The sequence below is a fragment of the Sinohyriopsis cumingii genome, chromosome 8 (genome assembly GCF_028554795.1).
Source record: "Sinohyriopsis cumingii isolate HCF-2022 chromosome 8, ASM2855479v2, whole genome shotgun sequence".
NCBI classification, from domain to species: Eukaryota; Metazoa; Mollusca; class Bivalvia; order Unionida; family Unionidae; genus Sinohyriopsis; species Sinohyriopsis cumingii.
Window position 1 is genome coordinate 89,412,782 of NC_142968.1, and position 18,206 is coordinate 89,430,987.

General features: G+C 35.6%; 1 protein-coding gene across 1 annotated transcript in view; it reads left to right on the forward strand.

Annotated features, from left to right (window-relative positions):
- Positions 1 to 18,206, forward strand: part of LOC149794111 (tyrosine-protein kinase Fer-like) — a 103,899-nt gene that overhangs the window by 53,314 nt on the left and 32,379 nt on the right. The window contains exons 10-11 of the mRNA XM_089968089.1: positions 2,943 to 3,128; positions 10,634 to 10,840. Coding sequence (XP_089824215.1) covers positions 2,943 to 3,128; positions 10,634 to 10,840 — 393 coding nt within the window. The remainder of the gene's footprint in view (positions 1 to 2,942; positions 3,129 to 10,633; positions 10,841 to 18,206) is intronic.

Below are 18,206 nucleotides of genomic sequence, written 5' to 3' on the forward strand. Positions count from 1 at the left end.
CTTGCAATGAAATGAATTTTAAATATCAGTTGTGGAAAGAATCTCATGAAAACCATCTACTGTAAAGGATTATGAGGGAATGTGGCTTGTTTTTAGGAACTGAGCATGTCAGCAGCATTGTCACATTGAATGGCTAACTTTTTTCTATGGCTTTTTGAGGAGAAAGAATTAGCTTTGATTACAATAAAAGGCTACCATCATGTTATCCAACACTTTCAGGCATTGTGGCAGAGGAGAAATTGGTCATGATCAGTGTCTATGAAAGTGTTAGCCAGATTTGACTTTAATGACAAAAATCTGTCACCCTGTTTCCAAAATTAATTTTTTAAAGATTTTTGTGACATGGCTAAACTCAGAACTGTTGGAGCCTTTCGCCAAAGCACAATTGTACTGCTTTCATGTCAGGTCTTCATATCCATGTATGGTCATCACAGGGTACATTACATTTGTACTGCTTTCATGTCAGGTCTTCATATCCATGTATGGTCATCACAGGGTACATTACATTTGTACTGCTTTCATGTCAGGTCTTCATATCCATGTATGGTCATCACAGGGTACATGACATTTGTACTGCTTTCATGTCAGGTCTTCATAACCATGTAAGGTCATCACAGGGTACATTACATTTGTACTGCTTTCATGTCAGGTCTTCATATCCATGTATGGTCATCACAGGGTACATGACATCTGTACTGCTTTCATGTCAGGTCTTCATATTCATGTATGGTCATCACAGGGTACATGACATTTGTACTGCTTTCATGTCAGGTCTTCATATCCATGTATGGTCATCACAGGGTACATGACATTTGTACTGCTTTCATGTCAGGTCTTCATATCCATGTATGGTCATCACAGGGTACATGACATTTGTACTGCTTTCATGCCAGGTCTTCATATCCATGTATGGTCATCACAGGGTACATGACATTTGTACTGCTTTCATGTCAGGTCTTCATATCCATGTATGGTCATCACAGGGTACATGACATTTGTACTGCTTTCATGTCAGATCTTCATATCCATGTATGGTCATCACAGGGTACATTACATTTGTACTGCTTTCATGTCAGATCTTCATATCCATGTATGGTCATCACAGGGTCCATTACATTGGTACTGCTTTCATGTCAGGTCTTCATAACCATGTATGGTCATCACAGGGTACATTACATTTGTACTGCTTTCATGTCAGGTCTTCATATAATGTATGGTCATTATGATGTGCATGACAGTTGTACTGCTTTCATGTTAAGAGAGCAGGTTGTCCTTCATATAGGAAATCGAGAGATTCTTCCCGTGAGGGAACATGATAACATGGGTAGGATGCTCAGCATTTGCTCCTCCTATTACCTGTTCTCATAACATTAATATGGTCAGGAAATTATTCAGAGGAGGAAGCAAATGTATGTGTAAATTGTTTCTCCATGGATAATGACCCCATCACATTACTATAATAAAACACAGCCTACTGTCTGTAGACACCTCCCCCCCATACACAAGTGTATGCATTTGAATTACCCCCTCCCCCCTCCATACATAAATGGATTGCCCCATAACATTCAGTTGATGGTAAGTCACCCAGTGGGGGTAAGGGGTAAGAGTTTCATTCCTATGTCTTTATGGTATATAGATGAAAAAGACACATTTTTGGAAGGGTTGGGTCCTGGAGGTAGTGGATTTTATTTTAATAATGTTGATGGGATCTATTAGATGGTTTGTTACAAACTTTGACTATAACATAATTGACTAAAACATTGCCTGGCTTTTTACAAACTATAATATAATTTACTAAAACATTGGATCATTTGTTACAAACTTTAATTAACTATAACTTTAAACAAAGACAACATGCTAAAGAAAACCAGGTTCTGCAGGTCCCAATAGTGACTTATATAGACCCATTAGACAAAATCAAAAGCATTCTGGCAATTTACATACCAGTCAATCACCAAGAAAAATTAAGGTTTATGGGTAGAAGCGAAGGTGACCAATTCATAAACTATTATAAGGCCTTCAGCACCATGAAAAATCATTTATGCTGATTACATGATTGCAATTTATGGTATTCATGCTAATTGCCAAAGTTACATTAGATGTTTGTGTGCAGTATCCATGAAGACTGACAGCATTATACCAAGTGTTTTTGTGTAGTATCCATGTAGATTGCCAGATTTACACTAGGTGTTGGTGTGCAATCTATGGTATCCATTTAGATTGCCAAAGTTACACTTGGTATTTGTGCAGTATCCATGTAGATTGTCAAAAATAGAAATGGTGTTTGTGTGCAATCTGTGGTATCCATGTAGAGTGCCAAAGTTACACTAGGTGTTAGTGTGCAGTATCCATGTAGATTGACAAAGTTACACTAGGTTTTTGTGTGCAATCTGTGGTATCCATGTACACTGCCAAAGTTACACTGTGTAAATGTGCGGTATCAATGTCGATTGCCAAAGATACACTAGGTGGTTGTCTGCCATCTTTGGTAGCCATGTAGACTGCCAAAGTTACACTAAGTGTAAGTGTTCAGTATCGATGTAGATTGCAAAAGTTACACTAGGTGGTTGTCCCGACAACCATGCATGGTAGTTTTAAATGCACTTAAGTGGACATGTGATTGAGACATGGATATACACTAGGCAGACTCTATCATAATGTGGGGTGGTTGGGTTATATAGGACAGAACTGGAATGTATTGGAGATTGTGTTTGGAAAGAAGCTTTACCTCTTCATTGATATTGGGCACCAGTGATAAATGGACATCAAGTTCATTTTCTCATGCTATTGATAGAATCATAAAACCTAATTTGTATATCATGGAGTTAACTATACCATCTTAAGGTACTGCCATTGGTAGTTTTCTTGTTTTCATTAAGTTGCACTATACAGATATTATATATGTGTCCTGATTTTTTAAGTTATCTTTTTCTCATATGCAGGGACCAGAAGGACAAAATGTCGGCAAGACATTTAACTACCTTTTAAGCAAAATTAAGTTTCCACGCAAGAAAGCGGATTCCAGCACACTGGATGATAAGGAGGAAGAGGAGGACGAGGAGGTGGTAAAACAGACTTCTAATTATGAACCAAACATTTCAGCTGCCAATGGAAACCTTGGAGTTAAGGTATTTATACAAGTTTTTTGGGTACATTAGTTTTAAAAAAAAAACATTAATTATATTTGCAATCCATACATTTAAACCAGTATCCTCCCCTCGAATACTTTGATGAAGTCTTCACATTTAGCAATATTTTCAGCTCAAATTGCATACAAGCCATTTGAGCTTTTTCAGGAATGGTACTGTCTTTTAAAAGATTGTCACCATCTTTAATATTTTATTACCGATTTTCAAAAACGTTGCCAAGCAAGGCATCAGTATTGTACCATGTCTATTAAAGTAGTAGGCAATGAAAACTGAAAAAGGATAGGGCAGTTTTTATGATCATAATTTGCAATGTAAGATGAGTCATGTATAATGCGTACATTGATTTAATTTATTCAGGTATTAAATGCCCCCACAACCACAATTGCCTCATTTGCTGGTGTGCTTCGCAAAGTAAAACCCTGTCATCTAATAAAGAAATTTATTTTTTATGGGTTTTGCTTTCTTTGCTGATAGCTTATTAGCTTATTCATCTTAAAATCACCTTAAAATATTAATCACACTGGAACCTTATTTCGATAGTTGAAATAATCAGGCTTTGCATTTTGCATATGGACTAAAATCTGACTTAAAAGTAACATTGCAACTGTTCACAAATTTGTCAGTAATCTTTAATACAGATTGGTCAAACATTCTCATTCAAAGCAATAATATGTAATAACTTTTGTTCTCCCACATGCATATTTTTGATTTACCTCTACTGTGCTGTTCCATTTTGTGATCTTTACCTATGAAAATTAGCACAATGGTCTCACCCACTGCAGTCTTCAAACACATCTCACAAGCTATTGACAGCCAATTAAGTAATATGCTTAATCGTAGTTTATACCCGACCTTTATGCCTTTAATTGCCACTATTTAAACTGCCCAAAGGATAGTGTTACATCAGCTCCAATCATGACTGTTTACCATTTATAAATGCTACATTGGTATAGAATTTATACAGAACAATTGGTGCTTCAAATGTAATCAGTTTTCTTTGAAATTTCAGCAAAACTGTTTTTTGGGGGGTACATTAAAAATAAGATATTACCATTGTTTGGTGCAGCAATTCCTGATACCACCTTCAGATGTTAGTTGATTTTAGTTAGTCCATTATCCTGACTATTTGAGTGTATCATAGCATACACTACTCAGGCTAGATGTCAGCATAAGTGGATTATAATATAACAGTACACTGATAAGATGGTTTGTCAATATGAACCAAGGATTTGTTTATGTAACAATAGATAGATTCCACTGTATATCTAAGTTTGTAGCTACCTTTCATGGTGCCTTTAAATTTCTCCACTCCAACCCAGGTTTTTATATACAAGTTTAACAGCCAAAAATGTTGTCACCAAAACAAATTGCCAGATGGTATAATTTGTCACCAGCAAGGAAATAATTTGCAACATTGGCTAAGACAATCATGATCCCGGCTTCAGAGATGGCCTATAGTATGATATCCAGTACCCATCATTTAGCACCAGTTTATGAACATAATAGCTTCAGCAAATTGTAATCAAACTTGTTGTGTGGATACATCTTGACAAAATCTAAGATGAGTTTGATAATCAGTTCTCCATGACTTTGCATTCAAGGTCAAGGTAAAGCGTAGATTTTTATACTGCATGTAACATATGAACACAATTACTTTAACAAATATGAAAATTATTTTAACCAATGAGGATTGTGAACAAAGAATTTGAAGAAATTATAGTGATGGTGTTGAAATTTGGCTTGTTTATTTACCTTGACTTTAAGGTCAAAGATAAAATAGTTTGATATTTGCACCAACAATAAATAATAAATGTAACATTTTACAAAATTCAATTGTATCTTTACCAGCCTTGCTATATTGGTTTATTCCAATCACTTAAGTGATGAGTTCAATCAGGGATAAAGCTAGACATAAATTTTAGGGTGAAATGAATTGTCCTTTTGGAGAGAGTAGGGAGAAGTGAATGCAAGACAGGGATAATGGGAACAAGGCAAGAAATTTGTGTGTGTGTGTGTGCGTGTGTGTTCTCTTATTTGAATTATGTCCTCTGCTTCTCAGTATGCATGTAACATTGGTTTTATTTTCAAGTTGAAAATTCAGTTACATGTTTATTATAAACATATTTTGTATTTGTTTACAAATTGTCATATTCATACCCATTGTATTCATACTTGAAAGTGTTCGTGTTTGGATGGAGAGATGGAGTGGATTTTGGCTACATGACTTTTAAAAGATCACAGCAGAAACTATACATTGTAATTAATTTTAACTGATAGGAATAACTAGATTATAGTGATAGGAATAACTAGATTATAGCATTGTAACTGTTTGGTTAAAATGCTTAATCAGCTGCCACTTAAACAATTTTGTTTTACTTTCTGAAAGGAATAATTAGATTATAGTGATAAGAATAGCTAGATTATAGTGATAGGCATAACTAGATTATAGTGATAGGAATAACTAGATTATAGTGATAGTAATAATTAGATTATAGTGATAGGAATAACTAGATTATAGTGATAGGCATAACTAGATTATAGTGATAGGAATAACTAGATTATAGTGATCGGCATAACTAGATTATAGTGATAGGAATAACTAGATTATAGTGATCGGCATAACTAGATTATAGTGATAGGAATAACTAGATTATAGTGATAGGCATAACTAGATTATAGTGATCGGCATAACTAGATTATAGTGATAGGAATAACTAGATTATAGTGATAGGCATAACTAGATTATAGTGATAGTAATAATTAGATTATAGTGATAGGAATAACTAGATTATAGTGATCGGCATAACTAGATTATAGTGATAGGAATAACTAGATTATAGTGATAGGAATAACTAGATTATAGTGATAGGCATAACTAGATTATAGTGGTAGGCATAACTAGATTATAGTGATAGGAATAACTAGATTATAGTGATAGGAATAACTGGATTATAGTGATAGGCATAACTAGATTATAGTGATAGGAATAACTAGATTATAGTGATAGGCATAACTAGATTATAGTGATAGGAATAACTAGATTATAGTGATAGGCATAACTAGATTATAGTGGTAGGCATAACTAGATTATAGTGATAGGAATAACTAGATTATAGTGATAGGCATAACTAGATTATAGTGATAGGAATAACTAGATTATAGTGATAAGAATAACTAGATTATAGTTTTGTAACTGTTTGGTTAAAATGCTTAATCAGCTGCCACTTAAACAATTTTAGTAAAAAATCGCAGTTGAAAAAAATGTCTTAACTGATTTGAAACAACCCCTGTAACATCTACATGAGAACCATTGCATAAGTATCTACATGTGATTCTGTTCAGCCTAATTTCATTGTTGCCGATAAAACATTACTGTAACTATTCATAAACACACTGAAGAATTAAAGTTGATATATGAATGAACTAGACCTTTCATTCCAACAGATTTGACACAACCAAAAATAAATATGGCACTGTAATAACCTGCAATTTTGGAGTGAAATATATATGCATATATACAGTAAACATTGTTCATACAAGCCGCCCAATTCCATTTCGATAAAAAAAAGTTGAAATCAGTGCATTACAAGCAAATGAATTAATGAGTTAACATTAATATTTTCTATGATTCTGTTTTGTTTACTTCGAATAATTGTTAGCTTCTATACTCTACTCTACATGTTTGGAGTTTAAAAAAATAGGGAGTATCAATGCTGGTGGCTTGATAATGATAATTTGACTAATGACTATTTCTAGTTAAGTGCTTAAGACTGCACGATACACACTCAATGTGTTTATAGCCCCATCTTTTTAGTTTGTATACGTCATTTAATTATTACTTCCTCTTTATTTCCTTGGTAGAAATACATGCTGACTTCCCTTGACATGTAGTCTACCTCATTAATATTGTAAGAATGCATAACTCAACACAGGTTCCGAACCATTGCTATGAGTGTCAGCATAAACACAGTATGTGTGCAAAAAATAAACTGATTTATGGGGTGGGGCAATGCAATCATAATGTAGTAATATGTAAAATATCAAGTTGGTAATTGCTTTAAATAATCGTGAAAATTGACCAAATAGTAAATTTGCCATACTACCTCATGTTTGACTATTCTAACAAACTTTGTGGGTTTTGTTGGATGTGTTGGTTTTGTGGGTTCTTTTGGTTGTGTGATTTGTCTCAGGTATATAAGGCATTGTGGGCTGCTTGTGAGCAGTCATCTCTGCAGCTCTTAAGCTAGTCACTTCACAGTTTTGTGAGATTTATCTTGTATTTTTTTTGTTTTGTTTATTTTATTTTTTCTCTGTCCAGTCCTGTAACTTTGGGCAATATTTTGAACAGAATCTTTGTTTAAAGTTTATTTAAGCACAAAGCAAAATTTATTTAAGGAATTTTCATTCCTTTCATGCTTCTAAATTAAATAATTTCAGCTCATTTCAGATTTATTTTACAAGCAACCTGATTTTGTTATATCATTTTTTTAAAAAAAAATTCAGTTGTTTAGGTCAAGTGGGTGTTGTCCTCACAGATCAATACTTTTATTTATGTATAAATTTTATTTATTTAATCATTTTTAAGAAGCTAAATGCATACAGAGAAATTTCATTACCCTGCAAATATATAATTCATTTTCTTAAATTATAGGTCCAGAAATGTTTGTAGGGAAATGGAATGTTCAAGTCATTGTGAGCATTATCCTCACCGATTTGACATTCACAATTATTAGTTTGACATTCACAATCATTGATATGATAATCTCATTTTCAGAAATTACAATCCAGTCATATTTTCTCTTCTGTAGTAAACTTTATTGCAACTGAATTCAGATATAGTAAATCTTATATAATTTTCATTCATCAAAAGAGGTAATAAGATAATGAATTAATAGGATAGTGTTATTACCTACCTTGACCTTGTGCGAAATTGTCATATACCAAACTGTAGCCTAATGACAATGATAATATTCTCATCTTGTATACAAATAACAAGACTTTCTTGGTTATGAACTGCAACTTTATTCGATGTTTCTTAATAAATGAATCATCTTGTGTTATGGTTGAAAAGAAATCAAGTGCTTGAGTTTACTCCATTCTCCCTCCTTACTCAGCTGATAAGAAGCATACTCATCCAAGGTGTCTTACTCCAATGTAGTATTATCAGGACCTAGCTTGGCCATTACAGTATGATACTGATAAGAAGCATACTCATCCCTGGTGTCATACTCCAATGTAGTATTATCAGGACCTAGCTTGGCCATTACAGTATGATACTGATAAGAAGCATACTCATCCCTGGTGTCATACTCCAGTGTAGTATTATCAGGACCTAGCTTGGCCATTACAGTATGATACTGATAAGAAGCATACTCATCCCTGGTGTCATACTCCAATATAATATTATCAGGACCTAGCTTGGCCATTACAGTATGATACTGATAAGAAGCATACTCATCCCTGGTGTCATACTCCAATGTAGTATTATCAGGACCTAGCTTGGCCATTACAGTATGATACTGGTAAGAAGTATACTCATCCCTGGTGTCATACTCCAATGTAGTATTATCAGGACCAAGCTTGGCCATTACAGTATGATACTGGTAAGAGGTATACTCATCCCTGGTGTCATACTCCAATGTAGTATTATCAGGACCTAGCTTGGCCATTACAGTATGATGGTAAGAAGCATACTCATCCTTGGTGTCATACTCCAATATAATATTATCAGGACCTAACTTGGCCATTACAGTATGATGCTGGTAAGAAGCATACTCTTCCCTGGTGTCATACTCCAATGTAGTATTATCAGGACCTAGCTTGGCCATTATAGTATGATACTGGTAAGAAGCACACTCATCCCTGGTGTCATACTCCAATGTAGTATTATCAGGACCTAGCTTGGCCATTACAGTATGATACTGGTAAGAAGTATACTCATCCTTGGTGTCATACTCCAATGTAGTATTATCAGGACCTAGCTTGGCCATTACAGTATGATGGTAAGAAGCATACTCATCCCTGGTGTCATACTCCAATATAATATTATCAGGACCTAGCTTGGCCATTATAGTATGATACTGGTAAGAAGCACACTCATCCCTGGTGTCATGCTCCAATGTAGTATTATCAGGACCTAGCTTGGCCATTACAGTATGATACTGGTAAGAAGTATACTCCTCCCTTGGTGTCATACTCCAATGTAATATTATCAGGACCTAGCTTGGTCGTTACAGTACAATACTGGTAAGAAACATACTCATCCCTGGTGCCATACTTCAATGTAGTATTATCAGGACCTAGCTTGGCCATTACAGTATGATGCTGGTAAGAAGCATTACAGCACCATGCATGACGTGAGAGTTCATCGATTTTTAGAAAGAGTGATTTTCTTAATATAACCCCTCACATACTAGCCTCATTTTAACAATCCATTGATAGGATTGCAAATTTAGTTTTGTTATTTGTCTACCTGCTCTGAGCTTACAATACTCATCAAATTATATAACATATGTCTCATATGTTCTGGACTTACATGATTAAATTTTTTACGCTAAGTCGTCTTTATAATATTTAGATTTCGCATTTTTTCAAAAATAACTCAAACATGACAGTTAAGAAATCTTTGCTTGTGGGAGAGGGTAGATTAGAAGTTGCTATTTACTGATTCTGTTCTTAAAACACAAATTACTCTTTACATTTTGATGTTTCTGTTTTAAAGCAGAAGTTGGTATGTTTTCATCATCAAATTGTAACTTGTGGCAATTGGGCATTGATAATATGCTCGGGAAAAAGGGTTAATGGTTAGTTAGCTATTAAAACACATGCCTATGAATGTACAAGAGTTTGTCTGTGCATTTGTTATCAGTATCACATGGAATATATTTTGCCTTCACACAACACTCTCAGAATTACCTCATTATAGTGAAGGAGCATCTTTGAAAACCATAAACTATTTTCACTCCTGGTGAAGTCACGTTTGCTAGAAGAAGGTGAAGTTTACATTTATTAGGCAACTTGGTTGCTCGCTTTGCCTGGTAGTGTGATCTCTGGTTCATTAGTCATCATTAGGTGATTTTGTACACAAGGTCAAAGATTATGACTTAGATTTCTTAATTATAATTTCCTGTCAACACAGTCACTGGAAGAAATAAGTAGATTGTATGGATTTTGATCAGATTTTGTTTGTACTGACTATATGTGTAGTGTTGATTGATTCCCGTTTATCTTGTGGTTAAGATGAAAGGTCTGTGTTTTGATTTTCACTCTAAAGTAAGTTTTCAAAACAGAAGAACTGGAGCAGATGTAAAAGAATATCACCTTAGCTTGGAGATTGCATCTTGACCACATTACAGCTACGTTTTATAATTAGCATTATGTGAACTTGGATTTAATAACTTTTATAACATGAACATGCAAAAAATATTCTGTCCTTTAGTTGTCTTATGCATGTATTTCTCTAGACCTCTCCATGCCTATTTCAGCCCAAAAGTCCAATATCCAGCTCCAGTAAACTGGAAGACCAGCAGTGGTTTCATGGGGTCTTACCTCGGGATGAAGTCCAGAGATTACTAGTGAAAGATGGTGATTTTCTGGTCCGACAGAGTACCAACAAAAAGACCAATGAAGTCCAATATGTCCTGTCAGTATTTTGGCAGGGCCATCGCCATTTTATCATTCAATACCAAGAGGTTGGTAACATTATAATTTAATATTAATTGAAGTGAATACTTCAGTTTTACAATAAGAGACATGTCACAGAATATTCATCCAAAATTCTGAAAGTCTCAATTTAGGTAGAGTTCTGAAAAGGATATGTCACAAACAGGGTCAGTTTTTATATATAGAAGATACTTGCTTTGAATTCTTAATTATTCCTAAAGATTAATTACTAGCATAACTTTAAAAGTTACAAAATATTTAGTTTTGGAAGGTAAACTAATTTTAATTAAGTGATACTTTCCTATTATTAATACTTAACTTTTACATTCCTGGTGCTAGTCCCCAGACCAAGATGAATTCTCTTCTTCAGTTAATAATTGTAGGTCTAGAAAAACAACAAAAGTGTCTCAGTCTGATACCTTAGTGACTTCTGACACTCAGAATATCATCCCTTTCCTAAGACTTTGTGCAGTATAATACATGTCTTGGCTGAAGAATTTTCACTCACTCAGGTGTCTTTCTCCATAAGTTCATTCAGCCTTATTAGTTCTGCTTGTCAGACCTGAAGATTTTAAGGGATGGTCTGTTGTCTGTTTTCAGTTGTCTGTCCATCCATTCCATTAGCATTAGTTTGTTATTGATACTCCTAATAAACTACTGGGAGGATTGCTGTGAAACTTTATACACATATTCATTCCATGGTCTAGTTGGTCATAAATGAATACAGTGGCCATCTTGAAAATCTTTTTATTGCTACTCCTTCTGAATGGATAGCAATATCTGCATGGGTTTTCACTACAAGATTTCCTATGATGTCTAGTTGGTTCTAAATGAAAATGGTGCCAATATGGCCACCACAGTGGCCATCTTGAAACTAGTTATTGCTTCTCTTCCTGAATGGAAAGTAATATTGACAAGGGTCTTCACCAGAAAACTTATTATTATGTCTAGTTGGTCCTAAATGAAAATTCCGTAATCTAATATCTAGTATGACTGCCACAGCAGCCATCTGAAAAATCTTGTTATCACTACACCTCCTGATTGGAAAGTTATATTGACATGGGTTCTTTACCAGAAGACTTCTTATAAAGTCTAATTGGTCCTAAATGAAAATGGTGCCAATCTGGTGGTTCATAAACCTGCTACAATGGCCATTTTAAAAATCTTGTTATCGCTACTACACCTGAATGAAAAGTAATATTGTCATGGGGTTTTAACTAGAAGATTTCTTAAGATGTCTAGTTGATCCTAAATGACATTGATGCCAATCTGATCTGATATCCAGTAATGCCGCCACAATTGCCATCTTGAAATTAATATTATATCTGCTCCATTTGAATGAATAATATTATCACCGCTCCATCTGAATGAATAATATTATCACCGCTCCATCTGAATAAATAATATTATCACCGCTCCATTTGAATGAATAATATTATCACTGCTCATTCTGAATGAATAATATTATCACCGCTCCATCTGAATGAATAATATTATCACTGCTCCATCTGAATGAATAATATTATCACCGCTCCATCTGAATGAATAATATTATCACTGCTCATTCTGAATGAATACTATTATCACCGCTCCATCTGAATGAATAATATTATCACTGCTCATTCTGAATGAATACTATTATCACTGCTCCATCTGAATGAATAATATTATCACTGCTCCATCTGAATGAATAATATTATCACTGCTCCATCTGAATGAATAATATTATCACTGCTCATTCTGAATGAATACTATTATCACTGCTCCATCTGAATGGATGTTTGCATCAACATGGGATATTTACTATGTATCTTCTTATCATATCTGATTGATCCTGAATGAAAATGGTGCCATTCAGATATTCAGTATGCTTTTCAAAGTGGCCATAATAAGAATCTTTCTCCTAAATGGCTAGTCATATTGACATTATGCTTTCACCAAACAATTTCTTCTCGTGTCTATTTCTCCTACATAGAAGTGGCGCCAGTCTGAGCTCCAATATGTCCAACATGGCAACCAGCTTGAAAATCTTGTTTTCATTATTATTCCAAAATGGAAAGCCATATCAGCATGGGATTTCCACCAGAAGACTTCGTAAAATGGCTTGTTGGACCAAATTAAAATTATACCAGTCTGACATCCAACATGTCCACCACAGCAGCTAATTTGAAAATCTTGTTATAACTGAAGAATATCAGGGATGGTTTCAACATCCATCATATAAAAGGCTGAAATGGTCATATTGTAAATTCCTTGAAATTCTTACAGGCAGTACAGCATTAGTCTCTTCATGTGGCTCTTTTCTCCCTACTCCTTGCATTTATTTAGATTTATTCGTACCACATTTGTCTTTTTTTATATTTTTGTGCACCTTTTAGTCAGACAGTATTTTCATTATTGTATTGTTCTCAATCTTTTGTTCATTGGGGCTGCTTTTGTAATTTCTTTCAGTAGACTAAAAGAAGTTCACAAATGCAGCAATAGAAAGGTTTTGCATGTGCTAAATGAGTGGTGTCTTTCTGTGCCTTGTGGTCAGATCAGGTGTGGGATCTAGCAGAGAGCTGCTGCTTCCTTAGCAACAGGAAGAAAGGAGTCACTGACTCATCTTCTCCAGTGGACCCCCTTCAGTACATTGAAGGATCACTGGAATGCCAGTCTGAGCTAGATCTCATGATTGAAATCTCCTGGAAACATCACAGGTCCCAACTGTGATCTGGGAGCCATCTATCTCCTTAGGAAATGGACCAGGTTAACACCCTCTTCACTTTCCCTGTGTTCCTGTTCAATGACAGTGGGTCTTGGGAACTTGATCCACCAGGTGGTGAATCTAGAATATCTCCCTTTCCTACATGGTACCATGGATGAATTTCCATTTGTCTGTGGACTGGGCAAGTGGTAATCCATCCCCATCTACTTCTCCAACTTAATTATTGAAAGAAATGGAAGGAGCTCTGCATTGAAAGCAGATTGCCATTTCTTTTCCCTCAGAAGCCTGAAGAAGGTAACCACATAGAGATCAAAATGTGAAGCTTTGGTAATACATTTTGAAACTTAAGGTCAATTACTTTAAGTGACTTTTCAGTGATGTTCATCCAGGTATCCCATCAGTGTCGCTACCAGGTACATTCCTTAATCCAGCTTGGAAGGCTTAAGTAACCAGAAGGAAAATAGCATGGCTCCAGTCTGATACCTTAGCTGTATTCCACATAAATAATATCTTCCTCTTTGGACTATTTTGTTCATACATATGTATCAGGATGCTGAATGAGATTCACCTTTGTTGTTGACTTTAGGCTCCATTTCAGCTAAACACATCCATTTTAGTGTTGTTTTAGTCGTCTTCTACCCAGTCCTTGCTTTAATTGAGTGTACCTGTGTTCCTTTCTCCTTCAACTACATTCCCCAAGCCTGCTACCTTGAGAACCCAGCCCTACTAAAAGAATTTAGGGAGCAAAGGGTTGCAGATTTGCTTTCCCTGTATTCTTCCTATACACTGATTGAGTTGCAGTAGTGTGGACTGATAAAAGAAGCAGTAATTCAGTTTCTGGCTTCTGGAGATTTTTTTTTATATGCATCTGTCATACACCTCCAGGGATCCCATCATGTCAGTGTGTATGAGGTATTTGTTCTGTCGGAATGATCATATCACCATTTTTTCATGCTGTAAACTGCCAGACCAGCTAGCGACCAGCCATTGCATCCATCTGTCCAGCCATTCCTATTATCTATCAACCAGAGGTCCATCGCTTCATCAAGTCATGCCACATACCAGCCAACAGTTCTGTGGTATGTGGAACTATACAAGGATCAGTTTGACTGATTTGTCTGTTTCACCACATACTCTGCACAGGCATTTCCAGAGCCAACCATCCAGAACACAGCCTTGTATACAGTCCAGCCAGTAAATGAGTCAACCATCCAGCTGACCACTCAGCACACTCTCCAGCAGTCCATACTCACACTTGCCCTGATGCGAATTCCAACAGCAAGTATTTTGTTCATGGTTTATCTGTTGGATGGATATCATGGCACCCTTAGAGATGATGGCATGGCATATCATGGCACCCTTAGAGATGATGGCATGGCATATCATGGCATCCTTAGAGATGATGGCATGGCATATCATGGCACCCTTAGAGATGATGGCATGGCATATCATGGCACCCTTAGAGATGATGGCATGGCATATCATGGCACCCTTAGAGATGATGGCATGGCCTCATCTTTGCCGCCAGGACATGGAGGTAGTGTCTAGTGTCCTATGACTGCAAGGATAACATTGATTACTTGACCATCTCATAACTCAATGGAACGGATGGAACGGACTGGGTTTAGCTTTAAAATAGGGAAATATTGTTTGTTGCCAACATCTGCATGCCTATCACTGCCAATGATGAGCCAGGTCTATAAGGTGAGGGCTTCATTAGACTTGGAAAACGAGGTTGAAATCTTGTCCTTCTGTCTGTGACTATAAAGGAAAAATTAAACCATCTGTTGGATGAGATCCATCTACAGGCAATAGCGAGGCATGCATTTTGGAAAGCCAGATGCCATTAATGTTTTCATCATAACACATTCAAACACATTTACAGTTGAGCTTTCAACAGTAAACAAAACATCGCAGCAGTGAATGTGACAACCTCACAGTTTGACATTTTGGATAAGAGTGTTTTTCATTAAGCTTATGCATAATATTGTAGCAGTAGCTTCCATGTTGGATCTAACAATGATATTATACCTTCTTGCAACAGGGTGGAATCAGAAATTGCCAACCTTGCTGTTTCCAGTCCTTGATCAAGAAGCATGGGCTGTGAATCTGCTATTAAGTCAATTTGGAGGGGTCAAGCCCACGTTTTGGTTGCAAAATGAGTACCGAAATTGAGGGGTCAGAAATTCAGAGTGATTCTGATAGCACCAGACAGGTGGGACAAATCCTGGATGAACAGTCTGCTTAATCTAGCTATAGATATTCCCTGGAAAATCCAAGTGAAGCCAAACCTGCTCAGACAGAAGTGGCAACCAATGTTTAATCCCTACCCAGACAGGTTCCTTGACACCTTCTCCTGTCAGGAAAGCCTAGAATGGAAACAGATTACAGTGTTCATTTGTGGGGAGTATCTCATGAACTAGGTCTTCCTTTTTGAAGACTTTTGAGATGTTGCCAGGCCGTGGGATTACGGGTTTCTCACAACAAAAACTGTTAGTCAAGCAATTTCTAAAAACCACTGGGGGAAAGGTCATACACATTTTTGTGATTCTTGCTGTTTGTTGTAACCAATGCATGCCTGTAATTTGGGTGGGGGAGTGTGTTTAAAGACAAAAATTAAAAAATATTCGCTTGTCAAATTAAATCTCAGTCAAGCTATACTATGGTAAATTTTGTGTTTGAATACAAGCGGAAACTGTCAAAGGGTTCAATTTCATTGTCTCCTAGAGGAGTATAACAAATTGATCCATTGATCAGCCATAACAGAATTATATAGCGCATAATAAGCAGTGAGTTTTATTTGTCGAGATGGAAGACTTCTTTATAGTAAGATTGTCTGCTACAGTTGAAACTATAGAGCAAGAGGAAAGCTCTCATGTTCTCATATGAACTGAAGACATTGCACAAACTGATGAACAGTTACAGGAGGCACCTCGTCCACAGTATGTATAACCTCAAACATTACATAATGTGCATGTGTTGTGGGGCATGACATTTCTCTCTTCTGGCAAAGGAGAAGAAAGAAGATACAACTCCTCAAAACCAGTCAACATGGCTGAAGTGGATAATATGCTGAAGTCGGGAAAAAAAGATGTACCTCATTGAAGATTTGAGCTCATGAGATTAGAGCAATATCTGCAAGCTTGATGTTCATCCAGTTGATGTCAACACCTCTTCTCATGAGTACAGGTTGCTGGATTCACACGAAATTTTAATCAGTGACAAATATTCATCATTTTCCTCTTATTCGTGTATAGTTATTGCAAAAATAACTGCTCACATTAATATAAAATCTATCCATAACCTTCAAATGCTAGAATCCATGTTGAGGTATCACACAAGCTAAAACTGAGTAACAAACTGCAGAAATGATATGGGGAGGTAATTGGAAGTTTGGGAAGAGTTTATCCTTACATGTATATGGTATATAGGTGGAAAAGACATTTTTCGTCTTTCTGCAATTACTGGATTCAAAGCATATCTTCTTTTTTGATATTAATATGATCAGGTAAGTATTATCTGAGCATAATTTACTAAAAGATGTTTTTCTTGTGCCAGATTTGTTTTTGAGGTCATCAGTTTCCCTCCAAAATAATACATTTGGCAAAGCGAGTGTAGCAGGTAATGCATTAAAGCTATTCAGCTGTTGCTTTTTTCAGGGTTAAAAATGATTTTTATTAAATGATACTTGCTATTATTGCAAGTATTACATAATTAGAATTATTTTCACCCCTTGGAAGACTTTATATTTGTTGACTTTCAAACAGTTAAACTGTTGATATTTAACAACACTTGTTATCAAAATAAATTGAAACTGTCATTTGTCTTCCCAGACTACATAAGTTAATTCATTTTTGAGCATCAAGAAAATCAGTAAAACACATACATTAGTCACTCATATACTTGGCATTACTCATACATCAGTCATACAAATATTGACATAAATCAACATCAGTCACATAGATACTTGGCAAAACTGCAGTCTCAGTCATTCAAATACTTGGCATAACTCAAACATCAGTCACACATATAGTTGGCATAAATCAACATCAGTCACACAGATACTTGGCATAACTCCAATATCAGTCACTCAAGTACTTGCCATAACTCAAACATCAGTCACATATACTTGGCATTACTCAAACATCAGTCATACAAATATTGACATAAATGAACATCAGTCACATAGATACTTGGCAAAACTCCAGTCTCAGTCATTCAAATACTTGGCATAACTCAGACATCAGTCACACATATGGTGGCGCTCTACAGTTTTGTATTTTGCATAGGGTTAGGATTTTAAAGAAAAAGAATTTCCCCAGCTTTCCTCACTGGTTATACTGACTATTTAAAAAAGACCTTGTGTATCTTAGGTATGATTCAAAGAACCTTTAATTCCCTTTATTTTGATTTATTATGATTGATGGGTGTACTGTGGGTTATAGAGTATACAGCTTGGCCTTACTTCAAATGTGCACCTTTCAAAAAAGTGCTAGCTCTACTTGGTCATTTTCACTTCCTGAACTTCAAAGGTAAATTGTATAAAAAAGAGCCGATAACTTTTTTTACATTTTATATATTTGGTAATTCATTCATTGCACTTTCAGAAGCTTGTATTGTCTAGTCTGGCAAAATTCATTTTCCCTATTTTAATAGCTGCTATGGATAGTGTACTTTAGACTAATTCA